This window comes from Meriones unguiculatus, chromosome 14, assembly GCF_030254825.1.
Source record: "Meriones unguiculatus strain TT.TT164.6M chromosome 14, Bangor_MerUng_6.1, whole genome shotgun sequence".
Lineage (NCBI taxonomy): Eukaryota > Metazoa > Chordata > Mammalia > Rodentia > Muridae > Meriones > Meriones unguiculatus.
This window is the reverse complement of record NC_083361.1, coordinates 34,864,318-34,880,969: the sequence shown is the minus strand read 5'-3', so window position 1 is coordinate 34,880,969 and position 16,652 is coordinate 34,864,318. Positions and strand designations below refer to the sequence as shown.

Below are 16,652 nucleotides of genomic sequence, written 5' to 3'. Positions count from 1 at the left end.
CTTTTGGTTTTTCGTGAGAGGGTTTCTCTGTGTGGCCTTGGCTGTCCTGGACTCGCTTTGTAGACCAGGCTGGCCTCAAACCCACAGAGATCTGGATGCCTGCCTCTGCCTTCCCGAGTGCTGGGATTAAATGCATGCTCTGTTTGCTTGGACAGAGCATGAGACCCTGAACATATATCATCAAGGCTAAAATTGCTGTTATTTGGGGGGTGGTGGTGTTGGTATTTCTGCTTGAAGTTACATGTGGCCATGTGATTTTTCTTTGGCTAATGACATATACATGACAGTGTTTTATGTCCCTCTTTGCACGTATTGCAAGCCTCAAAGACACCTATAATTTTCCACCTCTCCTGTCCTTTGGTAGGGAATGATGGTGGAAGTAATATTTCTACCATCAGGCTGAATTCCAGAGCGACTTTAGTCCTCACAAACATACTGGTTTGCCTTGGATGCATAACATTTCAAGTAAACATTTGTTGTATTAAGACACGGAAGACTGTGATTGTTCTGGCAGTCCAGCTTGTTTTGGACTAGAGCCTCACGAATGCTAAGGCTGTGTGGCTGGTGCCTACTGGCACGCCTGATGACTCGAGGTTCATTCCCTGGGACTCATAAACTTGAAGGAGAGAACCAACTCTTGCAAGTTGTCCCCCATGCTCCCTGCTCCCCATGGATGCAGAGAAAAATAAAGCACAATTTTAAAAAATTAAAAAAGAATACTAGGCATGTGCTCTTAACGCTGAATTATTCCAGCCCTGGATATGTATATAACCTTTAAAATAAACTTTCAGAACTTGCTTTGCAGACTAGGCTGGCCCAAACTCAGAGATCCTTCTGCCTGTGCCTCCTGAGTGCTGGGATAAACGGTGTGCATGCACCACCTTATTACTGTTGTTTGTTGTTGTTATTATTATTATCATTTTCTGGAGAATCTGCTCAGTGGTTAAGAGCTAGGACCAGGGTTTGATTCCCTGGCCCAGCACTGCTTGTAACTCCAATTCCAGGGGATCTGATACTGTCTCTGGCCTCTGTGGGTGATGGCATGCATGTGATGCACAGACATATGTGCTTGTGTGTGTACACACACAAATAAGTAATAAAGGAAACTATTAACATTTTTATTTATATATACGTGTGTGTGGGTGCCTGTGGAGGTCAGAAGAGAGGTAGATTCCCTGGAGATGGAGTTACAGGAGGTTTTGAGCCATCTAACTTGGGTGCTGAAAACCAAACTCGGGTCTTTTTTTTTTTTTTTTTTCTTTCTTTCTTTAAGACAAGATTTCTCTGTGTAGCCCTGGCTGTCCTGGAACTCCCTCTCTAACCCAGATGGGGCTGGAACTGAGACATCTACCTGCCTGTGCCTCCCCAGTGCTGGGATTAAGGCGTGTGCCATCACCACCTGACCCAAAATATTCTTCTGACCTCCTCAGGCACCAGGCATGCATGTGGTGCACAGGTGTACATGCAGGCATAACACTCCTACAGTTAAAATATGTAAATATTTTTAAAAATTGTAAATAATAGTCAAACAGAAAAGTTGTGAGGCTCATGTCATGACTATCCGTATACGCGTGTTTATACTTTTTAAAAAAGACTTATTATGTATACAGTGTTCTGCCTGCATGTGCTTCTGCACACCAGAAGAGGGCACCAGATCTCATTATAGATGGTTGTGAGCCACCATGTGGTTGCTGGGAATTGAACTCAGGTCCTCTGGAAGAGCAAGCAGTACTCTTAACCACTGAGTCATCTCTCCAGGTCTGTATGTTTATACTCTTTAAACAGCATCTACAGCTTAATCAGGCTCGTTATTTAGTGCAGGGGGCACCCATGTAGCAAGAGGCACACCTGGCTGTCAGAGGAAAACTTACAGGCTAGTTCCTCCATGATGCCATGTGGAGCCCAAGGACGAATCTCAGGGCATGAGGCTTAGTGACAAGCATCCTTACTTGCTGTGCCAGCACTCACAGGAGCCTATAGACAGTTTTTAAAATCTGACATACATACATACAGGCAAAAACCTATACATACAAAATAAAAGAGAATAATTAAAAATATCAAATAGCTGGGCATGGTAGTGTACTCAGGAGGCAGAGGCTGGCAGATCTCTGTGTATTTGAGATCAGCTTGGTCTACATAGCAAGCTTAAGGCAGCCAGGGCTATGTAGTGAGACCATGCATCAAAAAGAAAAGATTTGCTATTGAAGGTAATAGTAAAATACTTTTTTGGCCTACATTTTCTTAGCTGCTGTTTATCCTAGTTCTCTCTCTCTCTCTCTCTCTCTCTCTCTCTCTGTATGTGTGTGTATGTCTGTACTAGTGACAGAACCTATTTAGATTTACTGTTAGATTATTAATAAATAATATTAGTAAACATGATGTAGAGGATTTGAGAAAAATTGTTAAAGATGAAAAACGTAGGGAAATTTGGATAACTGATAAGCTGTAACTAAATCACAAGGCTTTCATATTCAGCTTCAGAAACAAGGAACTAGTATGGGCAGGAAGAGATTTTGATCATGCTATTATTGACAGACCTTGGTACCTTCCTGAAGACAAAGCAAGTCTAGAAACCCTGATGTTCTATCCTTTACAGGATTGTAATAAAGATAGAAATTGTATTGAAACAAGGGTTCATGACAAAGTCACAGAGATAAGCTTTTTGGCTCAGTGAACTGCCTGCCTTTTAAAACAAACTTGTCAGACCAGGACTTTTCTGATATTATAGAAAGAAAAAAAAAAAAAAAAAAAAAAAAAAAAGGACAGATTTCCTTTAAGTAAAAAGGCTGCACAATATTTTACAAATCTAAGTAAAGGGTGATGGTTTACTTTAAATATAAAAGAAACATAGAAAAAGAAAACTAAGGATCATCTAAGGGTCAGAAAGATTGAACTTTTGAAGGAAGAGAAGTTTAGTGTATCATGTGGAGGGAAATGATTTTTGATCTATTCATTCTATGTCAACTTGAAACAAAATCAAACTCACATAGTCATTCTGTCTAGCATTTTTGTAAATGCAAGTCTTTACAACACCAATCAGAAGGAAGAAAACTTTGAGTTAAAAGAAAATTATTTTATCATAATGTTAACTTTTAGTTTTTATGAAATTTGCTGTTTGCTCACTTTGTTTCTTTTGTTCCTATATACTTATGTAACCAAGGAAGATTTAAAGCTATGTAATCAATAATTAAAGTTTCTGAGGGAATGATTTTGTGTATAAATAAAGCTTGCAAGAGACACAAGTTGTCAGAGCAGGTCAAGCCATACCGCGATGTGCTTCCTCTCTGTCCCGTCTCTCATGAAAGGAAACTGAGTGGTGTTCCGAGTCTGATCCTTTCATCCCTCGTCCCTCATTGCTCTTGCATCTGCCCTCTTTCAAGCCCTTCCCTCACCTAGGGCTGGACCCTGGCAGGGCATGAGATAGCTTGCATAGCTGGAGTACAGGACAAGGGGTAAGATGGAGAAGTGGCTGCATCTGTCTCATGAAGGGTCTCACATTTTAGGCTGAAGAACCTGCACATGGCCCTAAGGCCACTGGGTCCCTGAAAGGGTTTGTTGTTGTTTTAGATTTATCTATGTATGTGTGTGAGTGTATGCCACCTGTGTTCATGTGCACTCAGAGGCCAGTTCCCCTGGTGTTGGAATTACAGGTGATAGTGAGCAACCCTATGTGGGTGCTGGGCACTAATCTCTGGACCTCTGGAAGAGCTTAGTGTGCTCTGACTGCTAAGCCATCCCTCCATTCCTGAAAAGGTTTTGGATGTGCAACTGTAACATTCAATTCAGTTGTTTGAAGAATCTTTTTTTTTTTAAGATTTATTTATTTATTATGTGTAAAGTATTCTGCCTGTATGTATGCCTGCATGCCAGAAGAGGATGCCAGATCTCACTATAGATGGTTTGTGGGCCACCATGTGGGTGCAGGACCTCTGGAGGAGTAGACAGTTCTCTTAACCTTTGAGCCACCTCTCCAGCCTCCAGTTTGAAGACTTTTATTGGGCTATTTTGTGATAGAAATTGAGGCTGGAGTACTAGAGAGAAGGCTGATACTGGGATACAGGTGAGAAGGGGCCAGAAATCAAAGGGCTTCAAAATCAAGAGTAGAGGGCTAAGTATGGTGGCATGTGCCTTTAATCCCAGCACTCAGGAGGCAGAGGGAGGCAGATCTCTGTGAGTTTGAGGCCAGCCTGGTCTACATTGTGAGTTCAAGGGCAGCCAGACCTATATGGTATCTCCAATCAAACCAAACCAAACAAAAAACAAAAAATCCCAGAAACCCAATCAAATCTATTACCACCACTAAAAACAAAACAAAAACAAACATAAGCTGTGAAAAATGTCAGGGCATAGATTTGATATAAGATGAACCTTATTTTTCTGGATCTATCTATCTATCTATCTATCTATCTATCTATCTATCGAGAGGTGGAGGGTGAGGCCATTTGAGGATTTAGACTTATGCTGATGTCTGGTGAGACTTTATCATAATCACATCCCAGGTAGGTGGCAGGGTGTCCCCCTGTGGTGTGGGGGTGTGAAATCAACTCCAGGGCTTTGGGAATGCTAGGCAAATGGTATACCATCCAGTATATTTTATTTTTAAAAAAGCTATTTTATGTGTATTGGTGTTTTGCCTGCATGTATGTTTGTGCACCATGTTTATGCCTGGAACAGGAGCCAAAAAAGGGTGTTGGATTCCCTGGAACTGGAATTACAAACAGTTGTAAGCCACCACAGGGGTGCTGGGAATGGAACCTGGGTTCTTTACTAGAGCAGCCAGTGCTCTTAGCTGAGACAGCATTGCTCCAGCTCCATCCAGAAGTATCTTTTGAGAGAAAGGGAGAAATATAACACTTGACTTTTAGATTGAGTGATCAAATTCATTCATTCATTAACTGATATTTCATATTGTGCCTCTACCCTTTTCTTGGCTTAATTTTAAATATTTATTCATTTGTGCTCATGTGCATGCCTGTGGTGTCAGAAGGCAACTTTTTAAAAAAAAGATTTTATTATATATACATTGTTCTGCCTGCATGTACACCTGTAGGTCAGAAGAGGGCACCAGATCTCATTATAGATGGTTGTGAGCCACCATATGGTTGCTGGGAATTGAATCCAGGACCTTTGAAAGAGCAGCCAGTGCTCTTAAGCTCTGAGCCGTCTCTCCAGTCCAGAAGGCAACTTCTGGAGTTGGTTCTTTCCTTCCACCATGTGGGTCAGCCAGGATTAAACTCTTTTGATCTTATAGAGGAACTGGGTTCCAGTCATAGTAACCACATGATGGCTCACAACCACCCAAACTCTAGTTCCAGGAAATCTGTTATTCTCTTCTGACTTCTAAGGGCAACAAGCACTCATGTGGTACATATGCATACATGCAAGCAAAACACATACGTTAAAAAAAAAGTTCAAGTTTATATTAGGCAAATTTGAAGTCAGGTTAGGCTTCTTGAGATCTTGCCTCAAGAAGAAAAAAAAGAAAGTTCATATAGCTGTCCCAAGGGTAAATCTGAGGGATGAGTATATTTCAGGGCCCCGGAAGTACCAGTGCTTAACTGTTTCATGTACCCACTGTCTATCACTGAATTTACAGCATTGCCACCAATGGAAAGATATTGGATACCTTTGCAAGGAAACTTATCCATCCTTTGGGAGTCCTTGGGCTGGGCGCCAGACTAACTCTCCTCTCTCTCGGCTATTTCCAGCTGTTGGCTCCTCTCAACTCCCAGTATATGGATCTAGAACTTATCCCTAGACGGGTCCCAAGCTCTCCTAATCACTTCTCGGTTCCAGAGTGCATCTTAGAAACACGCAGTACTCTTGATGGCCCAGGCCTCACCTGAAGTGTCATTGCATGAACACTGGATGCTGAGATCCTTCGTGAAGGGCCCAGCGCACAGTGCACTGGGCATCTGGTGCTGGTGCACCCTCACCAACACTGTCCATCATTCCTTGCCTGCATGCATGGCAACGTCTGGCCTTCTTTGAGTTTTGGCTTCCCCATGTATTCAATAGAGTATAACCCTTCCCATGCCCATACCTAGGAATGTCTGGCCTCCTCTGGGCTTTACTTTCCCCACCTGGTCACTGACAAGAATCGTAGCTGGTTCTCACCCTTGTTTTGAGACAGGGTTTCATGTAGCGCAGGCTGGCTTCCATCTCACTATGTTGCAGAGGATGACCTTGAAATTCTGAGTCTGTTTCAAGCTAAGACAACAGTTTTATGAGTTTCCGAGATTCAAACACAGTGCATGTTAGATATAAGCAATCTATCGACTGAGCTATACCTACAGCCCTTGTCCCTACTTCTATACCTAGCAAGCTCCAGGTTTCAGTTTTTCCATATGCTCAGTGGGAAATATCACATTTTCCTTTCTGTGTCAGTATCTGGTCTTCTCCAGCCTCTGTTTCCCATATGTTTAGTGGAGCTCCCCTAATCGCTTCTCTGTTCCAGAGTGCATCTGACACTTACCTAATGTACCATATCTAATTTGGCAGTCTTTGGGCACTGGTTTTTCCATTTATGAGATGTAAGAATTGCCCCCGTGCAAAATCAGAACAAAGGTCTGGCCTTTGGACCTCAGTCTCTCTATTTGCTCAACCAACAGCTCTAACCAGCTGCCTTGAGTGGCTTTGCCTGAGCGGAAAAGGGAGGCAAGGTGGAAAGATGACAAGCTGTACATTCCAATTCTTTGTAGGTTGCTTTCGAACCAGTTTACTGGCTACTCTAAGCAACGGAACAGCTCTTTCTGAGGATGAAGGCACGCAGCTGGAAACTGTTCTTTTGCTCGTTCCTCTCGTTGGCCACGCGCCCAACCCTCTAACCCTTCCCCCCCACCGAGCGCTCCCACTAGAAGGGCCGACTCCAGCATCGGAACCTTCGTGTGTGGAGTGCGCGTTTCTGAACGGCCCTCTTTCCCAGGGACGCTGTCGCCCCTCGCACCCCTGCGCCCCCCGACCCACGTCCCGGGCGCCGCTGGCCCGGAGCTGCCCGGAAGCTTGCTCCTGCCGCGGCGCTTGTCAGGGCAAGCCCGGGTCCGTCCGGGACCTCGGCCCTGCTCTCCCCCGGACCCGAGAGGCTGCTGCACTGGGTACGGGGGCCGGGATGGAGGGAGGAGCCTGGCTTGGGCAGGGCGCGAGGCCAGCTGGGTTCTGGGTGTGGGAGCGGTGAGGAGAGGAAAGCGACGCCCAGAGCCCAAGAGAGAGGGCCGTCGGGAGGCCGAGGCGCCTTATGGAAGTCGGGAGTAGGAAGACCCTAGAGGCTATAACGGGACAGTGTGGTTTAGAGGATTAGGGCTGCTAGAGGTCCCCAGGTGAGGGGCCCATGCATCATTTAACGTGGGAGAGACAAGAGATGTCAGCTGTATATAGGGAGGAGGGAGCACCTAGGCAGACCTGGTGTGGGAAAGGGAGACCAGAAGGGTCCCACGTCTATAACTGCGAGTGGGAGGAGGCTCCAAGGTGGTGGCGATGGAGAGCGAAAGGAAGATGTCAGGATACTTTGGGGGTGGGGAGCGTTAGGGATGGTGGTGAATGAAATGTAACAAGATAGGGGCGCTTATAGAAGGCAGGCAGTTGAGAATGAAGTAGAGACGATGGGTTTCCCGAGTGGAAGACAATGGCGAGACCTTTAAGAGCAGAGTGTGGGGATGACAGAAAAGAGCCCTGAATGGAAAGTGGGGAATTGGGTTAGTGGGATTCTGGGTAAGTATCTAGGGAGGTAACTTGAGGCGACGACAATTGTGGAGATTGGTGAGGCCCTGCGGGGCATCGAGTAGGGTGGAGATCCCCTACCCACAGGGTGTTGAGGGACCTGAGGGAGAGGACTAAGCCAGAGCTTAAGTAGAGAGAGCTCTGAGAAAGAAGAAAGGCTAGATGGGAGAAAAATCTCGGAGGCCACTGGGGCCTGGCATGTGAGGTTACAGAAGACCTCAGCTGGAAAGAAAAGAAATGCACTTGGAGATAGATTTCAGTGGTTGGGGGTGGACGGAGGGAATCCCGAGGATGTCCGAAGTTCTGACCTGGGTCGGATGGAGCGGGGCGTTGCCAAGCCTTGGTGTAGGAGCCCCAGAGATGGAGACTGAAGTCACTTTTCACTTTGTAGGGAGATAGGTCAGTAGCACAGAATCTGGCAGAGAATGGGAACACCTTCCTTTTTAGGATTTTTTTTTTTTTCCTTGAAAGGAAGAGAGGATCTTAACGTCTCTTCCCTCCGCCGCTCCCAGCTGCCGCTCCAGATGCTGCTGCTTCCGCCGCGGCCACCCCACCCTCGGTCCTCCTCTCCGGAGGTCATGGACCCACCGCCCCCCAAGACTCCCCCTTTTCCCAAGGCGGACGGCCCCTCCTCCACCTCCTCCTCGGTGGCGGGGCCGCGGCCACCGCGGCTGGGTCGCCACCTGCTCATCGACGCCAACGGGGTCCCGTACACGTACACAGTGCAGCTGGAGGAGGAACCCCGGGGCCCGCCACAGCGGGAGGCCACCCCGGGAGAGCCAGGTCCTCGAAAGGGCTACAGCTGCCCGGAGTGCGCTCGCGTCTTTGCCAGCCCCCTGCGGCTGCAGAGCCACCGCGTGTCGCACTCGGACCTCAAGCCCTTTACGTGTGGTGCTTGTGGCAAAGCCTTCAAGCGCTCCAGCCACCTGTCGAGGCACCGCGCCACCCACCGCGCTCGCGCTGGCCCGCCGCACACCTGCCCGCTCTGTCCACGCCGCTTCCAGGACGCCGCCGAACTGGCGCAGCACGTGCGTCTTCACTGAGCTCCGCCCTGCCCTCTCTGGGCCACCACGTCTGACCCACACTTTCCCCAGTTCTGCTGAGGTTACTGCCTTACCCTAGGCCTCAGTTTCCCCACCTATCCCCAAAGAGAAACATTTTGTCTTTTCTCCCATCTAGCTGGGTGATGTAGACCAAAGTTGTTGCCACTCTGGGCCTGGGTGTCAGTTGGAACAGGGCTTCAGTCCTGCTGTGCCGTGTAAGCCTTTGCAAGTGCTATGACCTCTCCTGAGTCTTGGTCTTCTACTCTTACCAAGTGGTGAGGTCTCGTGGAATACAAGACAAAAGCACCGGCACGGTCTAGATCACCTCTGTACTTCCCTCTAATACCCACGACCCCTCATTCTTTGCCCAATAAACATGCCTCGCTTTATTCTCAGGGTCTTACTTGCGTGTGGGTTGAGTGTTGGGAGAAGGGAGAGTGGTCCGGACCGCTAGCACGTAAGGAACCTTGTGCTCGAAGTGCGTTTCCAACCGGAGATGTTTTCTGATGCCCAGGCCACCCGTCCTCTCTCCGGAGCCTTCTCTCTCCCTGGTTTCTTATTTCCCAAACCCTGTACTGCCCTGTGCTAGAGGTAGCCAAGGGGCCCCAGCTCCTCTGCAGCTTACAATCTGTAGCCGGTCTGTCCCCGGCTGCCTGGACCCGAGAGGCTGCAGCATGGGATAACAGGCAGGAAAGGATGGGGACCGGAGCGGCTGCGAAGGGGGCGGCGGGTTCCCAGTGGGCCGCTTTTCGAGAATCTGCTCGGGGAAATCTCCAAAGACTGGGGTCGCAGACTTAGAACTTCGGGTGGCACGTGTAACGGGAGAACCTAGAGGTAGCGCAGGAACCCATTTCTAGATTCGGGTAGTGGCCAGAGTGCAGGAGTCCTGAAGGGCCACGAGGTGTCCCACAAGTTGGTTCTGGGTGACCCAAGGAGGGAACACGGAAGAGGACTGAGGTCTTGATTGTGTACAGAGGGAAATTCACTGCGTGAATACAGTGAGTAGTGTAAGCCAGAAGGCAGCAGAGAGACCTTAGGGGCTTTACATAAACAATGCAGAGGACCTTGGTCAGAATACATACCAAGAATGGGAATCCGTGTTCCTCTCTCCAGTTCCATCTTTTCATATTCTCTCCCACCCAGTAGGCCTCATTTACATCTACGAATGCTGGCGCTGCTATCTTCCTGCTCCCAGACCCCGGTTCTTCCCTCTATTGATGCCATGGATACCTCCCTATGTCAGATAGGTGGGTCCCCAAAACCTGGACCTTCTTCCTCCGCAGGATCTCCCCAGACTTCCCCTCCAGGGCCCAAACACTATCTTCGCATTGACACCCAGGGTGTCCCCTCCACAGTTATGGTGGGTAAAGAGTCAGAGAGGAAGGACGGAGCTGATGGGACTGCAGTTCAGAAAAACTGTTATAGCTGTCCGCTGTGCTTTAGGGTCTCCCAGGACATGTCTTACCTTCAGCAGCCAGCATCGCCCACTCGGAGCTGAAGCCCTTCAAATGTTGACACCTGCAGGAAGGCTTTCAAGCTGGCCAGCCACCTCGCAAGGGACTACTCCACTCACAGATCAGGTGGTGGGTGGCTGCAGAGCTGCTCTCTCTGACCACACTGCTTCGGGTGAGTTGGCCCAGCACAGCTGTGTGCACTCAGGAGAACGCCTGTTCCAGGGCCCGATCTTCCTGGGCCGCTTTACAGGGCAGAACACCTTACAGAAGCACACTCGGTGAAAGCATCCATGAGCTGCTCCTGGGGACACCAAGGATTGTGGGTTTCCTGAGTTGCAGGCTGGCTTTCAAGGCTATGGACACAAATCCAGCCTTGCCTCGAAGTCTTTGAGCTGTCAGTGCATTATAGTGCTTTGGAGCTATGATAGGAAGGAGGCCTCAGAGAACAACCCTGCACCGTGAACACTTGGGGTATTTATTATTCCTGAATCTTGATAGAAGAATGGAGGGCAATGAAGTTGGGGAAAATTCTTGCCTCGGAAGTTTTGGTGGGTAGTCAGAATCTCTATTTTAACAATGGAGGTAGGCCCTAGACTGGGCACACAACACCACATTCTCAATCAGTACTTACTTTTTTTTTTTTTTTTTTTTTTTTTGAGACATCTTAGTTTACACTCACCACCTGGAACAAAGACCTTGGAATGGGAATGGAAAAGTCAGCCTTCCTCCTCTGGGAGTTAGGCCTACTTCAGTTCCTCCAAACCTGTTATCTCCTCCCCTCTCCTCTCTATCTCTAGAGACAGTTATAATGTAGCTCAAGGTGACTTAGACTTATGATGTTGCCTCCATTTCCTGAGAGCTGGAACTCAGGGCTTTGTGCTTGCTAGACAGCCAACAGACTGAGCCACATTCCCAGCACCTTTGAGAATAGGGGTCCGAACGCCACCCAGCCCAAACTTAAATTACAATCCACATTTTCTTTTCTTTTTCTTGTTTTTCAAGACAAGGTTTTTCTGTGTGGCCCTGGCTGTCCCGTAACTCACACTGAACACCAGGCTGGCCTGGAACTCAGAGATCCGCCTGCCTCTGCCTCCTGATTGTGTGTCCCACTGTCTTACCTTTTTTTTTTTTTTTTTTTTTCAACTCAGAACATAAGCACAGCACATATATGTGGGACAGTTTTAATGGTAGTTGCCTTTAGTGTGTGCAGGGCACTCTGATATATATTGAATGTAGAGTTCACCTTGCTGCATATACTGCTCTGCAGTTTGAAACACGGATCTAGGGCAGGTGCCTGCCTCTGGACTTGCTGACCTAGGCTGCAGTTTATTTGTAAAAGTGAAGCACAAGGGTGAGCCCCTTAGTCTCTTGGCTGCAAGGTTAGTTTAAGCCATGCTTCCATTAGGTCTCTAGAACCCCCAAAAGGGTACTGCTCCTGAACCAGAGAAGCAGCTTGGAACCTTGCTGCAGGTCTAATGTCTTCTCAGTCCCTTTTCACTGCCTGTTTTAAATCAGATGCAATTAGCCTCTTTACATGACTTCTTTTGGGGCGAAAGGGAGAGGGGGAGTGTCTTAAAGGCTGTGCTTCTACTTCCCAGTCTGACTTCAAATAGTACCAACATTGCTTGGATCTTAAGCCCCAAGAGTGGCACGGCTCTGGGCTGAGCCATCGGTATGTCACACCATTGTATCCTCGCAAAGACCCTAGAGAGTAACCTCCCACTTAACAGGTGAGTAAACTGAGGCTATGGAGAAATGAGGCGCCAGGAATTGGAGTGTAGCTGTTCCACAGGCGGCTACGGTGGGGGATTTTCCTGACCCATACTTTGCAGAGAATTAACCATCACACAACCTGCTCTTGTTCCTTAAAACCTTTTCGTGGATGGGGTGGGGGTTATGCCTGGCTGAGGTGTCTTAGGACTAGAGGTGTGTGTGTACTAACCAAGCTCCTTAGGGATCATTAAAGGGGGACTCAAGTTTCATTTCAGTTTTCCTTACTGCCTCATGCCTTCTGACTTTTCCAGGCCCGCTGGGCACATAGCCACTCACCTGGAGGACTCCGGGAACCGCGTCAGCTGTGCAGGATGAGAATTTCATGAGGATCCCTGCCTGGGCTTTGGGAAGGGCGGGCAGGGGGTGGGGTGGGGTGGGTTTGGGGAGTGTCGCAAGGGGCTATCGCGCAAGTGCGGCCCCGACCTCCGCGCAAATGGCGGGCCTCACCTGGCTCTAGGAAGAGGCGCGCCAGGCCCTATCCCGTGGCCAGGTCATTGCGTGCTCGCTATCCAGTTCCGAGAATCCCCCTCCTCTGCCGCTGCGCCCGCTTACTGGTGGGTGGGCGCTTCTCTTCGCGACACTTTGCAGACGCTCCCCAGCGCTGGGCATGGGCGCCGCCACTGCCATCGGTCCCTAGGCTGGAATCCGTGCGCGGGTGGGTGAGAGCCGGGCCTCGGCCCTTGTACCCTGAGCAACCAAGGGCGGGGAATGATGCCCACGGTCGACACCCCCTTGTCGGTTGCCTTTTCTGGGACCCTTTGCCACGGCCACCCCCTCCCACTTGTGGGACAAAGGGCGGGGGCGCATCCCCACGCGTGACCTTTCCCGCACTGCGCACGCGCCCAGCTCCTATTTCGGGGGAGGAATGGGCGGCTGGGTTAGGGGAACGCTTGCAGGATGGACCCCTACCCCGCGCGTGGAAATTAGGGGTGGTTTCTCCCTTCCATGGTTTTGGGTCCGGAGATGGTCCATAATGAGGAGCTTTTTTATTCAGGCCAAAGTGTCCCTGTGGTATTGACCCCATGAGAAACCAATGAATCTAAGGGCTGAGCTCCTTCATAACCAAGAGTTCTCTTGCTGAGGCCCTCGCTCTGGGTACACACTTTAGAAACCTCAGTGTCTGTCCAGAAGTATGGGTCCTTTCCTCCCTCAGACAACGGCGCCACGCCGGTGATCCCTCCTTACTCTGGAGGAACAGGTACTCCAGCTCTCCAGGGGCTGACTACATTTGGCGACCCGTTTCTGTCCAGTGCTTCTGAGTGCTCAGCTGCTGGGTCTGCAGAAAGCCTTGCTATGAATGACCGAAACAACCGTAGACGGACAAGTGAGGCACTTGGGAGCCCTTTTCTTACCCTTGGCCCGCATTCTGGTTCCCTCTATCCATGGGGCACCTATGGTTGGGGGTGGTCTGCAAGTCCAGGCCACTTCTGGGGTGACCCACGGTGGCCTCTCTCCAGTGAAGGACGAAGAGACCTTTGAGCTCCCCATCCCCTTCAAAGAGGCACCGCACTTAGACTCACAGATCTTCTACAGTCTGAGTCCCTCTCGGAGAAATTTTGAGGGTGAGCTGAGAAGGGGGCACGGAGGAACAGGAGTCAGTGTGGGTGGGTACTGCCTCATCTTGGGGCGTGACCCCCACTCTCATTTTCCCAGATCTTCCAGAGGCCACCTCTCCAACCCTGGCCCTGATGAACAGCGTTAAGGCCCAACTGCACATGGCCCTTGAGAGGAACTCGTGGTTGCAGAAGCGCATTGAGGACCTGGAGGAGGAGAGGGACTTTTTGCGCTGTCAGCTGGACAAGTTCATTTCCTCTGCCCGGATGGATGCAGGTGGGGGTGGGGACACACAGTCCTCAGGACCTGCAGAACTCGAGACCCACAGTTGGGTGGACCGGATGGGTCTTGGCATTTTACCCTTTCACTAAGGCCCATGCTTATTGTAGGGCTTTCCCCAGCCATTTCCTTCTTGATTTCAAAGACTTCTCATTTCCCTCCTTGTCACAGACTGTCCCATAACTTGGCATAGCCTCAAGACTTGGCATAGCTGTCTCCCTGAGTCTAGATTTCCAGCCCAGGTTCCTCATCTTTGGGGAAATGTCCCTTACCTCCTTACCAGTAGGTCCACTGTAGTCTGCTGGGTTCCTCAGAGGGCCCTTGCGGCACCCTAGGACTTCTGAATGATCCATCAGAGGTGCTCTAGAATAATCGGTGTCCTGTCTTCCCACCACTCTGTTCTATATATCTTGGTTAATGTTTCTTATTCCTCAAAGACTGTGTGGTCTCAGTACCTGTTGTCCTCTAAACTCTGCGTCAGGATCCTTGGGCAATTTCTACCACCTTACCTTGTTCTATGACTATCATGGTGGTGTTACCTCTTCTGGGAGGCAGGATCCCATCTCCTTAGTAATTGGTGTTGGCTATTCCTGGCCCTCTCCCCGGGCACACACATTCTAGGCTGCCCTTCTCAAGATCTTTTAGCTCAGGTCTTGGAGAACTTAAATCTTTATTCAGGCCATTACCCTGTATCCAGCAGAGCTGCTGGCAGGCTTTCTCATTGGTAACAATGACAAAAGCCCCAGCAAAGGACCTATGGTGTTTTGAGGGTCTAGATTACTGAGGGACCCAGCATTGAGGTGGGGACCATGTATATCCCTCTTCCTACACTGAGAGCTCTATCCTGGGAGATTCCATCCTTCAGAAACTCAGTTGGCTCTCTGTCCAGGGGAAGGTAGTTAGCTTTATCCAGTACCCAAACTGAACTCTTGACCCAATCCTCCACCCAGAGGCCTTGATTTTGACTGTACTCTCTGGAGGCCCCAGGATATGTTTCCCTTTCAGGACCCCCCACCCTCGTCCCGAATAGTCGAAGATACTCATGAATTCCCTGAACCAGTTTCAGTCAAGTTCAGGGCCTAGAAAAATGTACCCAGTATTTCCTGATTCCCAGCTGGCTCTACGCCATTCAGCAAAGCTAATGTCTCATTCTGAGGACCTGGCTTCCATTTTTTCCCCTCCTACTCAGGGCAGTGATAGGACATTGTGTCACAGTTCATTTTTGTCTCTCCTCAGAGGACCACTGCCGGATGAAGCCTGGGCCTCGAAGGGTTGATGGGGAGAGCCGGGCTGGGTTTGGGGGAGAAGCCTCAGACCCTGAGTCGGCAGCCTCCTCCTTCAGTGGGGTGTCGGAAGAGGGCAGTGCCAGTGAAAGGAAGAGGCAGAAGCCAAGGGGAAGTACTGGCCGGAGGCGATTTGGGAAACCCAAGTCACGAGAGAGGCAGCGGGGTGAGTGGGTACATGTGATTGGTGTGTTGAAGGTATCCACTGGACACCCAGTGTGAGTTCTACAGTTATGCCCTAATTTCCCCATATACAAAAGGATCAGACCCAACTCCATCTCATAGCCCTATGTCGTCCTGAGTTAACTTTAAATTTCGGCTTACACCATGCAGCAGTCAGTTCTGTTGCCTCAACAGAAAGGAGGCCTCTGGGCACCTCTCATAGGTGGGCACATGTACAGCCTTTTCTTTTCTCTGGTGTTCAGGCCTGCCTTCAATTTCTCCATTTTTTGCTCAGGTCTCTCCTGCTTTCCATTGTGTTCTCCCTTCTCTTCCTGTATGGAACTCCTCCACTTCCTTGATTTATTTCTTCCTTGCTTTCTAATCTGTATGCCTTTCACCCTATCTTTCTTCCTCGTGCCTGCCCTCCTGTTTCTACCTGGGTCATCCTCAACCCATGTCTCTGGCCCCACATGGGTGTCTTTCCCGTCCTCCTCTTTCTGCCCTTTTTGTCCTGCAGTGAAGGATGCTGATGGGGTCCTCTGCCGCTACAAGAAGATCCTGGGCACCTTCCAGAAGCTGAAGAGCATGTCCAGAGCCTTCGAGCACCACCGTGTGGACCGGAACACGGTGGCGCTGACCACGCCCATCGCGGAGTTGCTCATTGTGGCTCCAGAAAAGCTGGCTGAGGTGGGAGAGTTCGACCCGTCCAAGGAGCGCCTACTTGAGTACTCCCGCCGCTGTTTCCTGGCACTGGATGAGGAGACTCTCAAGAAGGTGCAGGCTCTTAAAAAGAGCAAGCTGCTCCTGCCCATCACCTACCGCTTCAAGCGGTGATGTCACCGCCCACACGCCTCCCCACCCAGGAGACCGCTGGCCAGGGCCAGGCTTCCCCGGGCCAGAAGCTGCCCTTCCTGCCTCTCTGCCGCACACGCTAGGCACCCCATCTTCATTCCACTCCTCAAGGGCTGCCAGCTCGGCCTCGCTAGCCAGGAGTAGCCCATGTGCATCCCACGTGAAGATAGAGCATTATTCAGAAAATTTAAATTAAAGAGACATGAAAATTTTCAATAAACCGGGCCCCAGGTCTTCCTAGAAAGGGGGTGTGCCGGAAGGGGGTGGCCGTCTCCATGGAGACCGGTACAGGGGCATTCTGGCAGGAGCCTTTAGAGAGGTTGGGGAGGACAGGGTGTAATTAGCCCCAGGAGGCAGAGGCGGAGAGCGAAGCAGCAGACTCTTCAGGAAGAAACTTTTAGGAAGCTGACTCTAAAGAGCGGCGGCTGGGGCACGGATTCAAAGACCTTTAGCTGAGCTGGCCTCGTGAAAGGTAAAGGGCGGAGTGTGGGCTTGTTTTCGCCTGCCCGCTCGCCAGCCAGGGTTCAGGAGACTGC

General features: G+C 49.9%; 3 protein-coding genes across 9 annotated transcripts; all 3 read left to right on the top strand.

The window, feature by feature from the left end:
• The first annotated feature begins 6,763 nt into the window (after positions 1–6,763).
• On the top strand, positions 6,764–9,148 carry Znf580 (zinc finger protein 580). Of its 6 annotated transcripts, none has more exons than XM_060367111.1 (2): positions 6,764–7,094; positions 8,188–9,148. In XM_060367111.1, exon 2 carries the CDS (start codon positions 8,241–8,243, stop codon positions 8,757–8,759), a length of 519 nt encoding a protein of 172 aa, XP_060223094.1. In that variant the 5' UTR covers positions 6,764–7,094; positions 8,188–8,240; the 3' UTR covers positions 8,760–9,148. The 6 variants fall into 6 exon arrangements, with proteins under 6 accessions (XP_060223094.1, XP_021519177.1, XP_021519175.1 ...); XM_021663502.2 differs by having other exon boundaries at positions 6,915–7,094; positions 8,229–9,148; XM_021663500.2 differs by having other exon boundaries at positions 6,962–7,094; positions 8,192–9,148.
• A 776-nt stretch (positions 9,149–9,924) lies between these two features.
• Positions 9,925–10,507, top strand: Znf581 (zinc finger protein 581). Its single transcript, XM_021663495.1, is given in 4 exon segments — positions 9,925–10,231; positions 10,234–10,271; positions 10,273–10,382; positions 10,384–10,507. Coding segments are annotated over 4 exon segments (579 nt in total).
• Positions 10,508–11,887: 1,380 nt separating this feature from the next.
• Positions 11,888–16,336, top strand: Ccdc106 (coiled-coil domain containing 106). 2 transcript variants are annotated; one of them, XM_021663499.2, is made up of 6 exons: positions 11,888–11,945; positions 13,155–13,310; positions 13,444–13,548; positions 13,640–13,816; positions 15,056–15,268; positions 15,782–16,336. In XM_021663499.2, the coding sequence occupies exons 1-6, from the start codon at positions 11,888–11,890 to the stop codon at positions 16,096–16,098; spliced, it is 1,026 nt and encodes a 341-aa protein (XP_021519174.2). In that variant the 3' UTR covers positions 16,099–16,336. The 2 variants fall into 2 exon arrangements, with proteins under 2 accessions (XP_021519174.2, XP_021519171.1); XM_021663496.2 differs by lacking the exon at positions 11,888–11,945 and adding an exon at positions 12,581–12,641 and having other exon boundaries at positions 13,237–13,310.
• Positions 16,337–16,652: the final 316 nt, after the last annotated feature.